This window comes from Molothrus ater, chromosome 5 (assembly GCF_012460135.2).
Source record: "Molothrus ater isolate BHLD 08-10-18 breed brown headed cowbird chromosome 5, BPBGC_Mater_1.1, whole genome shotgun sequence".
Taxonomy (NCBI): domain Eukaryota; kingdom Metazoa; phylum Chordata; class Aves; order Passeriformes; family Icteridae; genus Molothrus; species Molothrus ater.
Genome location: NC_050482.2, coordinates 44,681,188 through 44,694,397, shown reverse-complemented (window position 1 = coordinate 44,694,397; position 13,210 = coordinate 44,681,188). Strand labels below are relative to the sequence as shown.

General features: G+C 38.2%; 1 protein-coding gene across 5 annotated transcripts in view; it reads right to left on the bottom strand.

The window, feature by feature from the left end:
• Window positions 1-13,210, bottom strand: part of VEZT (vezatin, adherens junctions transmembrane protein) — a 59,589-nt gene that overhangs the window by 29,884 nt on the left and 16,495 nt on the right. For all 5 annotated transcript variants that reach the window (XM_036400384.2, XM_036400385.2, XM_036400386.2 and 2 more), the window contains exons 3-5: window positions 9,562-9,651; window positions 7,318-7,493; window positions 4,703-4,975 (exon numbers count right to left, since the gene is read on the bottom strand). In XM_036400384.2, coding sequence (XP_036256277.1) covers window positions 4,703-4,975; window positions 7,318-7,493; window positions 9,562-9,651 — 539 coding nt within the window. The remainder of the gene's footprint in view (window positions 1-4,702; window positions 4,976-7,317; window positions 7,494-9,561; window positions 9,652-13,210) is intronic.

The window sequence follows — 13,210 nt, the reverse complement described above, 5'->3', positions numbered from 1 at the left end:
TCTGGCTATTCAGGTGAATATACCATTTAAAAGAAACAATGCCATTTGCCTATTAGAATATAACTCAGATTGGCTTTAGCACTGTAAGAAATCATCTCATCTGGAAATAAAATGAATTGTGATCTGGGTGAACATTGAACAGGTCTGCAGAACTTTAGGCTCCAGCTGTATCTTTTCATACACAATCTGATGTCAAACCTGTGACTGAGACTCTGGAAACAGCCTAGGTGCACTCTGCTTGCTGGAACTGATTTTACTAGAATCAGCTCAGGAGTTAACATGGTCTGGACAACAGGACAATCAATTGTGATTAATTCTTTGGGGACTGGAAGCCTGCTTCTGCTCTCACCTTTCCCAGGGCAGGGTGAAGAGGTGATTTCATGTGCAGTCACTTAAAAGGGAAAAGCATACAGGGTACCTGGTAAGCCTGAGGTGGGTTGCTGCATTGGTAACTATTTCTGTAGTCCATCTGACTAAAAAGCTGACCAAGTCAGCAGACTGACACTGCTGGGAAAATGTCAGTCCTACTCCATGTGCTCAGCTGGACCATGCTGCACATTGGGAAGAGAAATAGCTTGTGGCCTTCACTATCAAATATGAAAACCAGAGCAGCCCACCCAGTGAGCAAGGCTGGAACCATATATCAGTATGTTTAACACCATTAACACAAGCAGATTCATGCCAAATATTGCCATATATTGAATATGCTAGCTGAAATACTATAGAAAATATCTGCATACCATTTTAAATTATGTGTTATTAAAATGGTTTATATAACGTCTCATAAATGACTTTAAAATCTGAAAAAAATAAAAACCAAACTGTGTTCATTTCCATTTCTAAATGTAAATTGAAAATGCTAGCCTTGCTGGATCTTTCAGTAGGGAACACAGCATGTAATGCAGTACATGCCAATCTCTAACCTTTCCCTAGCTTTTGGAAGTAACAACTGAAGTGTTTATGTATAAACTCTCACATTAGTTTGTAGACCCAAGCCCATGTGAATTGTCAGAAGAAAGCTCAAAGAAAAGGAGCAAAATTCTTCTACCATAAAAAAGAAACAGAGATCTATATTCTACTACAGTGATGCAGACTTTTCCAGCTCCTATAGAGAACAAATATAGCATAACTCAAGCACAGCACGTACTGCCAGTATGCAGCAAAAAAATCTGCTTTCCTTCTGGAATGGATTGTTTCAGTGCTTTTTATAAAAAATTCTTCCTTATTTGACTAATTTAATTAGTAGAATCTATTATATGTCTTTCTGTCAGGCATATCATATCCCTAAATTCCTAATGTTTCATTTATCTTCACAGATCACAGAATGGTTTGGGATGGAAGGGAATATGAAGATCCTCTAATTCCAAACCCCCTGCCATGGGCAGGGACACCTCCCACCAGGCTTCTCAAAGCCCCATACAGCCTGGCCCTGAACACTTCCAGGGATGGGTAAGTCACCACTTCTCTGAACAATCTGTCCCACCATCCTCACAGTCAAGAATTTTTGTCCTAATATCTGGTCTAAACCTGCCCTATTTCAGTGTAAAGCCATTCCCCCTTGTCCTATCAGCACACACCCTTGTAAAAAGTCTCTCTCTTATCCTCTATCTATTTTAATTGGACTTAAAGTTATCCAAATGTTACCAGCTTTGCATATCAGCGACAAGTAGCAAGAAGCAAAGAAAGTTTAAGGGTGAATTTCCCCTTTTCTACAGCTCCAAACCCACTTTACTGTATAGAACAACATGTTTCTAAATTAATTTTACTAGCCAAATCTTAAATTGGCTTTCAACTTTTAACAAGTTTATATAAACACATTAATAAAAATCTATTACTGCACTCCACCATGAAAGCAGTTCTTTAAAGATGCTCATATAGATCAATATGTATTAAGTTCACAGAGCTTAATTCAAGTTTAAAATACAGTAAAAAGGGAGCATTTCAGAAAAGAAGCTAATTATTTTGGTGACAAGCAAGGGAATAAATACTTGCTGCTTACTGCTGCAGCCTTCCATTATGTATTCCTTCAGTTCTTGTTTTATGATGTGCAAGATAATGGGCATACTTTCATTACCCTCCAGAAATTCCAGGCTGCAACCTGTGATCAGGCTTCATTTGGCTAATTGCAAATGAAGCAATTAGACAGAAATACTGCCCTACCTTTGCTATACAATTTCTGTAATCCAAGCCAGCCAGGTGAGGTGTCAGCCTCACAGAGCTGGTACCAAGCAGACACACCTGAGATTCCAACAGAGCCTTAAACACTTCCAAAGGCCAGGCTGGAATCAGAAAATCAAGTTGTCTTTGAGAGCAGCTAATGTAAGAGAAGCCTGACAGGATTACAGAATCACAGAGTAGTTAAGATTGGAAGGGACCACTGGAGGCCATCTAATCCAAGCTCCCCCCTCAAGTTCTTAGTTCCTGATCGAATTCCTGTTCTGGTTCCTGTGGCTGCAGTCAGTTTTACTGGGAGGTGAATGAAAGCAAAAGGATGTTTGACTATCTATTTGAGTAGAGCAGGCACTACCACACAGTAATAAACCACTTAACCTATAGAGAACTGACCAAAACCTCATCAGTAATAATCTACCATTTACAGAGACAGTCCAGAATCAATTAATAAGGGGCAAATAGGGTGGAATAAAGCAAAGCCATAGATATCTCAATGGATGTATAAATTAGGCTATGAGAATAGCAATGGATGGTGTCATGGGGAGGAAAACCAGCAGTGGAGCATGAGGAACTTCAGGCCAAAGCTGCAGACCTGGACTTGCCCTGTCAGAGTTTAGCTAAGTACAACCAGTCAAAGTCTGAGCATGGCACTATTTAAATAACAGCTGCAGTATCTTTCCACTCACAATATGGTCAATGCACAGGCCTATGCTGAATCAGGAGTACCTTAAAACAGCTGCACATGTAACACTGACCAGGATACTGCACCTCATTGAAATCTCATTCCTTCAAGGATGTAAAATAATACAAGAGGATACTCAGTAACTTTTCAAATGCAACCATTTCTATTGCCATGAGACTGCTTCTGAAAAAGCATGAAAATTACTAAGATTTGATAACCTTACTACAGGAGAAAATACTAAACTTTGTTCTGCTGGTTTACTCTAGAAAACTCTAGGAAAAGAATTTCACACTGCCCTGTGCAGCAGCATCTCTTGCATATGTGGATGCAGAAAAGGACACTCTGGAGTGAGAAGTTCCTCTAGGCTAAACCAACCCAAAACTTGTACAGCATTGACTTCTTTATACTGTACAGTTGTTCCAGTGAAGATGCTGGCACAGTCAAACTTCTCCCACTCCATCCATATACCCAAGTCTTTTGAAAAGCTTGCCAAAGTTTCAAGTAAAGAAGCTATTAGATCAAGCATCAACTTAAAGACCAGTCTGTTTTTTGTTAATCTGTTATCTAAGATATGTAGTAAAAGAACAAGGCAGCAGCAATTTAGACATTGACCACAAGTTCATTTGCTTAAACTTAGGCAAAAATCCAAATGTTTTTCTCATCTGTAATTTGGACAAGCCCGAACAATAATTTCTTTTAAGAACCCGTTTGCAAAGATAAGACTGCCTATTGCTCAAGTATATGCTTCTTCAGCAAAAATCCAGAGCAAAACAAAAACCACATAGCTAGGCAGACTGAAGACATGCTTATGCATTCCAAAGGCAGAATGAAACATTTCTTCAGTGAAATACACTGAAGGTATCTCAAGCTAAAAAATTAATCCAGAATTTTAAGACTGAAGTTGCACACTTGCATGTAAGAACATGTGTGAGTGTAGAATAGTTGGTCTGGCACAGATAAACATCTTGTTGCCGAGAAGGGAACTTATGATTTTTTTTAGAAAGAATTTTGACTATTTTAGGTGTTGGTGTTTGCCACCTCCATTAGCCTTAAGCAGAATTGGCACACATGGATTCATCATAGGCGGTTACAATGCAAAAGCATCCACGGCAATGAGAGTGCACAGCAACAGGCCTGTTGGCTTTGGAATCACTGCATACACTGAACATTTTCTGATGTCCTTTCACACAGCAAATCAGCAAAACTTATCAAATAACTACAAGAGCTAAATACTCAGAGCACTTTTGCATCCCTTAAGTGGAAGAAAGGCAAATTCAACAGTAAATAACTTAAGAATCTAAATGTTTCAACACCTGTATGCAAGAAAAAAAGACTAATGTTAACTTTACTTGAGGTGGGAAATAATGTTTCATGGTTTTTGCTGATTACTGTGTTCTCACTAGTTCAAACATATTTGTTAAATAAAAATAGAATGGTTTTCATGTAATCCTGTTTTGTAAAATATGAATGATTACTTGCAGACCAGTTTATTTACATAAATTTGGTAATGTAAGATAAGAAACTCTCTAAATGACTCTCCAAAATAGTTAACTTAGTTCAAAGTCTATTTCTTCATATATTTCATTGCTATCAGTGCAGGACATTCAAAGGCACCTGAGTTTTGTGAGACTTAATTCATCTTCAGGATGTGGGATTTTAACACTGAGATATTAGAACTCATACTTTTACTATGAATGGTAATTATACTACTTCATGTAAGTTAAAACCATTAAGTATTATGTTTTCCAGTAATTCCAGTTGTTATGGGAGACAGTGTAACAAGACAATTTTAGACAACAGCTGGTTTGTATGGATCTGTGTGTTAAGTAAAGTGAAATACAGACTCACAGGGTAAATCCTCTGGAAATCACTTCAGTCTCCTGAATGAGTCGTAGAGATTTCCTCACGAGGTTAGTGAAGGCCCGGCTATTGGCCACTGTTTCTTCCAGCTGGATACAGTGTTTTCGCAGGGACATTTGCAGCTTGGCTGTCCTCCACGTGCCCCACACTCTAGCGGCTGCATAGAGCAGCAGGGGCGTGCACAGCAGCCACGAGGATTCCTCCCACCACGAAGGAAACATGAGCAGCGCACTTACAAAGGCAAGGAACAGCGAGACATCCCTGCAAACAGAGACAGTACCACCACCACACATTACTCAGGGCAAACAGATGGGAAAATTACCAAATTCTCAGTTACATTTGAGATTACAAGATCTTACTGTGGGGCTTTTATGTAGGTCCTGAAGGGAGCTGTAAACACTGAAAACTGCTCTTTGTGACAGGTTTCAATGAATACCTACATGATATTACTTGGCTGGTAAACTCTAAGGAAACCTTTCTTCAGCTTTTTTACAGCATGAGTAGGAGAGTAATGTACCACTTTGAAAGGTCAGTTTCTCTTACACACTTACATGACTTTAAAAAAATAGAAAAGAAAATTAAAAAAAGAGAAAACCTGACTACTCAGCATTATAAACCAGGGCGTGTAGGAACTGTAATATCTGTACTTCCAGGTTCAAGAGTACAGTAGGGAAGGGCATGTTTCTTTTGGTAGCAAATACCTCAATTAGTGCCAGCTGTATTTTTTCTAGAGTCTGACTCATTTAACTTGGACACCAATGCACCAATAGTTTCTAACACAATTTTATAAAGATGGCTTGAATAATCTTTTTAAAAAATTTGGCACCATTTGAAAATCTGTAAAGAATAGATTTCCTAGTATCTCAGTTATGTCTCAAAGACATTTAGAAAGCTTATAAAGTTGTTACTTTCCTCTATAAAAATTCAACATAAATAAGTAACTGCTAGAAAATACACTGTGTTTCATATATATTACTACATGGTTTTGTAAAATAATCACACTCTTCAGAGAGATGGATGGGATACCAGCTTCAAGGTGCATTACTACTATATTTTTCCAGAATGTTTTCAATGAAAAACATTTTTTTCCTTCATCCCTTAAAGCTGTGTATCCTGCATTTAGGTTTGGAAGTATAAACTTGGCATATTTTTCCATTTCTAAAATAAGGCACAATCTCTGCGTTTCTATATCCTGGACAGTTTTGTGGTCAAATTTCAACCAGGTTTACAAGTGTTAACTCTTTAAGGCTTCTGGCTACTGAAAGGTTTTAGTAAAAATTCAGAGTTAAAATATTCCAAGTATGTAACTACCTCTGAAAGGGACAGACACACAGTCTCTAACCTCCTTGGTACAGTAAAAAAAAAAAAAGTACCACAAATAAAATAAATAAAATCACAACAATGAAAGACTAGAAGGGATTTAACAGCTCACTTCATTCATTTTCAGCTTCTGGTTGGTTAACCTAGATCATCATGGACAGGCCAAAGATGAAAATGGAGACTCCACAGCCAATGTCATGGCTATTCCAACTCCTAAGTATCCTTAGAGTTCAGAAGATGTCCCCCAAGTCCCAGTTTGAATCACTGGCAGATTAATTGCATTATTCTTCCTCATATCCTTCCCTTTTCTGAACAGAACAAATGATGACTGATCACCACCTTGTACATATCATAACACTCTTCCATCCCAGAGATATGCAGATCCTTTCCTGGAGTAGTACTGCATACCCAATTATTCATCACTTGGTGTTTCTTAATTGACTTTTCCTTCCCAAGTGTAGCATTAAACTTTTGTCTTTATCGAATTTTCTATCATTTTCAAAGTATTTCTCCAATCTACTGTTGACCTCTGGTCAACGAAAACACAAACTTGATGTCATATGGAAGGTGAACAACATTCACAAATTTTGTAAGTGTACTTTATCAGCTGAAAGTTAAAGAAACTGAATAATGCCAGGACCAGAAAAATCTGGTTCAAAAGTTCTCTTGTTTGACAGAGAGCATCAATATTGACACAACTTAAACAGCTGAGGTGTGACTCTATAATAATTTTGTCTAATTTTTTAGGGTATATATGAGAAAATAACACTGACCCATATTATGTGATATTTTTTCCTACTGATTACCACATTTCCAAGCAAGACACTGTCAGAACAACCACTGGCATTGTTATTTTTAAAATACAGGGGGGTAGCTATTCGGATACTGCTGCCTCACACACAACATATTTTATAAAGACTACACCAAAATAAACACTTTTTAATTCAGTATTCACACTCATGTCTCATTTTCAAAATCACCTCTGAATAGCTCCAGAAATTAATTACTTAATCAACTATGCTAGTTCCTTCTTATAGAATATATTAGTCAGGGAGTATTCATTCATGTTCATGCAGTTACCTCAGATTAAAATTCACTCTTTCAATAAAATGCCCAGTGGAAAAAACATGCTTATACAAAAATCTGGGGACTAGTAGAATAAAGACCCAAGGACGTGAGAATAAATATAGTTACTTTAATGTTGCATTTTATATCAAGAATGCACAATATACTTTTTGCTTGTTTCTCAGTGACTATAATGGTAGATATCCTCAATACAATACCAAATATTAGGAGTTGCTAGGGAGCGTAGCGTTGGAAGCTGTCTGTTTTCCTGTTGCTTACACTGCCCTGCAGACAGGATACTGGGGTCAAGGAATTCAATCAGTTCCACATCCTCCTGCAGCAGAACTTCCTGTTGCAGGATGGTACGGAGCGTGTCAAATCGAAATCCAACATCCTTACCACATACAAATGGGCAGGAGAAAAACCAGGCATTAGTAAAGAATATGCAAATTCTTAAAATTAAGTTAGCAGAAGAAGAAAAACACCCACACACCCTACACTTTACTGACAACAATCTGTTCCCAGAGCAGTGAAATGTTTCAGATATAGCACAAGTAGCTACTTTTTTATTAAACTTGTTTAACCTTTAAAGCTCACACACTACCTAACAGTTCGGGCTTGCAGGATGCATCACACTGACTTTGTGATCTGACCCAGATTGTAACAATAACTGGAAACACATGACAGAGTATGCCAATTAAAAAACAGAAAATTACTTTTTTTTTAAAATGTCATGACATCATTTATATCATTAACAAACAAACAAAACTTATAGAGAGAAAGAGAGATACTGCTAATTAGTCAACAAATGTCACTTGTGGACACTTAATAACAGCAGTGTCAGCACTGGATCAAAGCCTCAAACCAAGGCAGTGGAGTACCCTCCTGCAGGATTCTGTACCTTTCCCAAGGGACCTCCATCCAAACATGAAACAGCATGGGGCTCTGAAGACCTCCCACCTGCTAAACCTCAGGCAAGCTTTAGGGAGTTACATGGTTGAGAATTTTAAGCCATTAGCATTTGCTACTTTTGCCCCAACTATAGCTCTTGAAGACAAATATGGAGCTCATGAAGACAAATACAGCCATCAGAGTAGCCCCCTGAAATTTTTATTTGCATACTGCACCAAACCATAATTACTTCAAGTTAAGAATGTCATAACAAAACCCAACAAACACTGAACATGTGCATCCCTGAATCTAGCTAAGTACAGGAGAGAAAAGCGAGTATTTCTGAAAAGTCTCTAATAGAAACTTTTAACATAAATGTGACATTTCACAGTACAAAATCTGTTTCATTCTGTCACTGACAGAATGAGATTCTTTATGAAACCATAAGATAGCTAGTTGAGAAATTTAATTCCATGCACAGATGTCACCTCAGATAACTTTCATTCTACTTTTAATGGAAAACATTTGTCTCAGGACTGTGTGCAAGAGGAAACTCTGCCCTCCTCCGACGCATCCTGTGTCATTTCAGTACTCTGCTGGAGTGTGCAGCAGGACAAACATGTTTTCCATGTTCTTCAGTTATGCCTCCATCTTAAGAAAGTAAGGCTAAAAATTGCTGTTAAAATCCTTGATTCAAGAAAAAAAGTCAATCAAAGATCACTAATTTTTCAGAGGAAATTATGTCCTCCTGAGATAAAGGTGAACTGAGATACAGCAGAACTCTGTGAGAAATGGAAAATTCTAACGTCTCATGTAGCTCAGCATTTTCTTTTGAAGCTCCATTTGAAGCCATCATCCCTACAGCATGGTAGAAAAAAATAAATCAAAATTCTAGATTCTGGAACAGTCTGAAGTGACATTTGCAAGCCATACTAGGAGCATGAGGGAGCTGGGTACAAGTTAAAGCAGATCTGAGACAAGCCCAGACTGAAAAGTGGTGCTGCAGAGAAAAAGCAAACAAAGTTTGCTTTGCCTTTCCCAAAGGCAGAAGCCCTGTAGAGAGCAGTGTAGAAACAAAGAGGATTGTTCCCAGGGCAGTAGAGCTACACTGTGGTGGTGCTGTGCCTGAGCTAACAAGCTGAAACAGAGGGTGAAGCAATACACAGTTGAAGCTCTAGAACCTTCTATCTCAGGTGGTCTCTGTGAGGCACTAGGCTACAACATGAGGACTTTCTCAGTGTCTCCCCACTGCCTTCCACCAAAGGGGTACCTACACTGCAATTAAACTCATTTCAGCTTTCAATAATTTCTTAAATTTCTCAAATATTTTATTATCTTCCACATTTTGAACATCTTTAACCCAGCTACTGATACTGTTCCTGTCCTTTTGTGCCCAATTTGGCACTGGTAACTGAAAACCAGAATTAGTATCATCTAAAGAATAAGTCATACTCTTAGAGCCAAAACCAACAATACAGACCAAAGATGATGTTCAGAGGATGACATACAGAGGAGAGGAAGACCTGTGGATTAGGAAAGGAAATGGAAAAATAAAAAAAGTGATCACTTACCAGTCGGTGAAGTATGTCATCATTTTTCTTATACTGTGGAAAAGGAAACCAGCTTCTAAAAAACTCAACTAGTTTTGACAGGATGCCTTGCTGAAAGGAACAGAAATTATTCCAATTAAAAAAAACAAACCAAAAACCAAAGCCAAAGTTAAACAAATAACAGCAGACAAATCCTTTACTTCTGCATTTGATTTTCTTGTTAATTCAGACCCAAGTACCTGTAAGGAAGTTTCACTTACTGTGTCTGGCCTAACTTCAGAGTACACTAAGAGAACATCTGCTTCCTGTCAGTTTGCTTGTGAACAGGAGAATAAAATGAAACCTTCAGTAACCCCACCTATTTGGAGCATAATGGATTGTTATGCTGTTCTGTTAAAAATAACTACAGCTAAGATTATATTGATCCCAAGTTGGCAGCTACTCCATTGATAGGAAAGACTTTCTCTCTCCTGGGGGATAAAAACCCAAAGACTAAATGACTGGCAGGCTGAAGAGAAGTAAAGACCAGAACAGGGACAACCTCTCCTCAGCAGCCCACTGCAGTTTGAGCAGAACTCCAGAGAAGTTGTAAACAGAGACAGGAGGAGTGATGGTAAGAGGAGGAAATGCCCCAAAAACTCCCTGTCCACACCAGTGTGAACCACCAGGTACTTTGTCTCTATGTTGCTTCCCACACAACCTAAATCCACACTTTTGTCTGAGCTGTAAATGTAACTTAAGATGCCACTAATGGAAGTACTCCCTCTCAGTCATCACACATTCTACACATGCATCTTCCTAAAACAAGAAGCATGACAGATTATAACTGAATGGATGCATGGTTTTGCTTAAGTCTGCAGCCATTCAATGAACAAAAAAGCACAGCTTTTGACACACCATTCTATCTACTTTCCCCAGACTGAACTGACAGGAAGTAGTTTTCAAAATATTTAGTTATATATATTTCATGAATTCTGAGGCCCTGTCTCAATCTTCAGACTGCTGACATGTAATACAATCAGGTAAAATGTATGTCAAAAAAATTAATTGTGAAGTGCCTACATTCTGTGGCATACTGTTTCAAAATAATAATAAAAAAAACCCCATACAGATTCTAATAGCTCAGTGTATAAAAGCTAACAGCTTCTGTTTCTCCCTCTTGTTTGGGTTTTTTTCCATTTTTTGTTCCCCTCTTGTTTGTATTTTTCTTGGTTTTCCCCCTAACTACAAGTAGGAAATAGAAGTACAAATGCAAGCAACAGGAGCTCAGAGTTTTGTAGTTAACCTGTGATCAGCCTGGCAGCCTTCTGAAAGGCAGTGTGACCACTCTGGTGCAGCAAGGCAGGGCAGAACAGCCTTAACATCAGGAATTGTCATCCTAAAGCCCTTGTGCTTCAACAGTTTTTGAAATAACTTATTTTGGTGCCCATTTAAGTAAGCTAACTCAAGCTTTTCTTAACAAATGTCTCATCTTTCTGTGTACAGTTCGAGTTTGAGATCTATGCCACAAGGAAGTGTTTTTAGGTCAGTGAAGAGGCAAACCAATAACAGGGATCTCATAATGATAGCTCTTCCCGAAACACTGACATCATTGTGGCTTAGCAGGAGGAGCTATCCCAGCAATTCACACTTAAGACTATGGAATAAATCCAAGTGATTGTATTTTGATGTTGCTCAAGGGCAATTACATAAGTTAAAAGAATGTCACTAACTGCAGCACAAGATCATCCTTCAAGTTTCTTGCAGAGCAGTGCAAAAGGAAGTAATATTTTCTAATTACAATTTGTTGAAAATTGAATTTAAATGAACAAAGGTCTTGCTCTGCATTTGAATTTCAGACAGGTATTTCACTGAAAAGTACTTTTCCGTACATTGAAAGCAGGGTATGGAAAGAGTAATCCATTTGATTTAAGAATATGCCTCTTGGATCTTATAATTTTCAACTGCTTAGCCTTTGTAAGTCTTTGGATTTTTATCGTGAACATTTAAAGTTACACCAAGGATAGTTTTACACTGACTGCTACCACCTTACTAAACTAGACTGTGGAGTTACTGAAAAACCCTAGCACGCTACATAAGCAATCTTTTAGTTTATTCTCCATGGTTTAGTTTAAAAATAAAGATCTGAGCTTGCATAAACACTCAATAGGCAAGTCAGTGCTTGAAAATACAAAGCAAGACAACCCACTGTCTTGGGCTGTGACCCAATACAGTACAGCAACACATTGAATTATTCACATCCTTGGAATAGTGTCTCACAGTTTGCATTCCCATTGGGAGTGTTACTGACAAGTAAAACTACTTTCACCAACACACAAGTCAGGTCATGTTGCCAGGGCTTCCAGAGTATTCTTACAGCTTTAGAACAACACTCAGTCAAACTCTCTGTAAACTAAATAACAAAGATGCATAACTCCTAACATTTAAAAAATATTAGCATAGTACATGCACATTTTAGGTAAATTAATTTGAATCTAAAAAATAATTCTAAGGACTATTTCTCTTTTGTAGACAAATTCTTCAGAAGAAGCTAATGCTACACACTGAATACCTTGCATTAAGTGGGTGGGAAAAAGGCAAAGGACCGGTCCCTTTGCCATCCCACATCAGGTCACCTGCACAGCTACTCACAGCTAGCCCCAACACAATTCTCAGAAGCTGCCTCCAGCACCAGCTCTGTTCTAATGGCAAAATATCATCATATCTAAGGTGGGACAAGGTATGACAGTATAATCAATTTAAACATTCAGATATGCACAGCAGTCTAGGAAGATGGCTGAGAAACGAAAGATGTAAATGGGAAGTGATAAATTCTGTAAAGTTCAAGCAGAATTACCCAAATGAGATTTAATTCCAGCAAACAAGTCTAGGACCTCTTACTAGCAGTGCTTTTGAGTATCAGGTGATCATGAGACCAGGACTATAGCTATAACTTTCTCCAGAGACTGGCACAGCTAGGAACACTGCACCTACAATTACTATGCTAAATCACACGTCCATAATCCCTCAGATGGGAGCTTGGCATTTCATCAGCCTCTAGAACACAATCTTAAAACACCTTTACAGCTTTTTAATTCACAGTTCATTAAGACCATATTCCAATTAAAAAAAAAAAGGCCAAGAAAACACCACCAAAACTACATGTTCTGAGAAGTATTTAAGATTTGCTTCAAATTCAATTTGTCCCTCTGCGTTTCCTTAGGCCTGAACCACACACTTTGCTTGGCAGGACAGCAAGACACAACAGAAATATTTTTATCAGTCACTAGGAACCTCTTCTTCTCCTCAGATTTGTTTTGTCAGTCTCTGAAGATCCCAAAGCAGACCTCTGCTGTGCCAGCTTCTTGCTGCATGTCACCTGCTTTCAGCTGCCCAGGGTTCCCACTTGACTGAACAAAAGAGGAGGAAACAACTCAAAGACAAGGCAAGACTTCAGCTTTTACATTCTTATTTTAATAAAGTGTTTAAGGCATTTGGAAACTTGCTTTTCAGAATAGAAGGAAAGTGATATATACATACTGGGAATCACTCAGTGTGGAACAGCATCTGCTCCCTGTAATCATAGTTACATCAAGCCTCAAGGAAGATCATTTTATATTAGGACTGTGGGTAGGTACATTTTCAGAAGTCAGAAACCATTTATTTTCCAGACATTTTATCATTTCAGTAG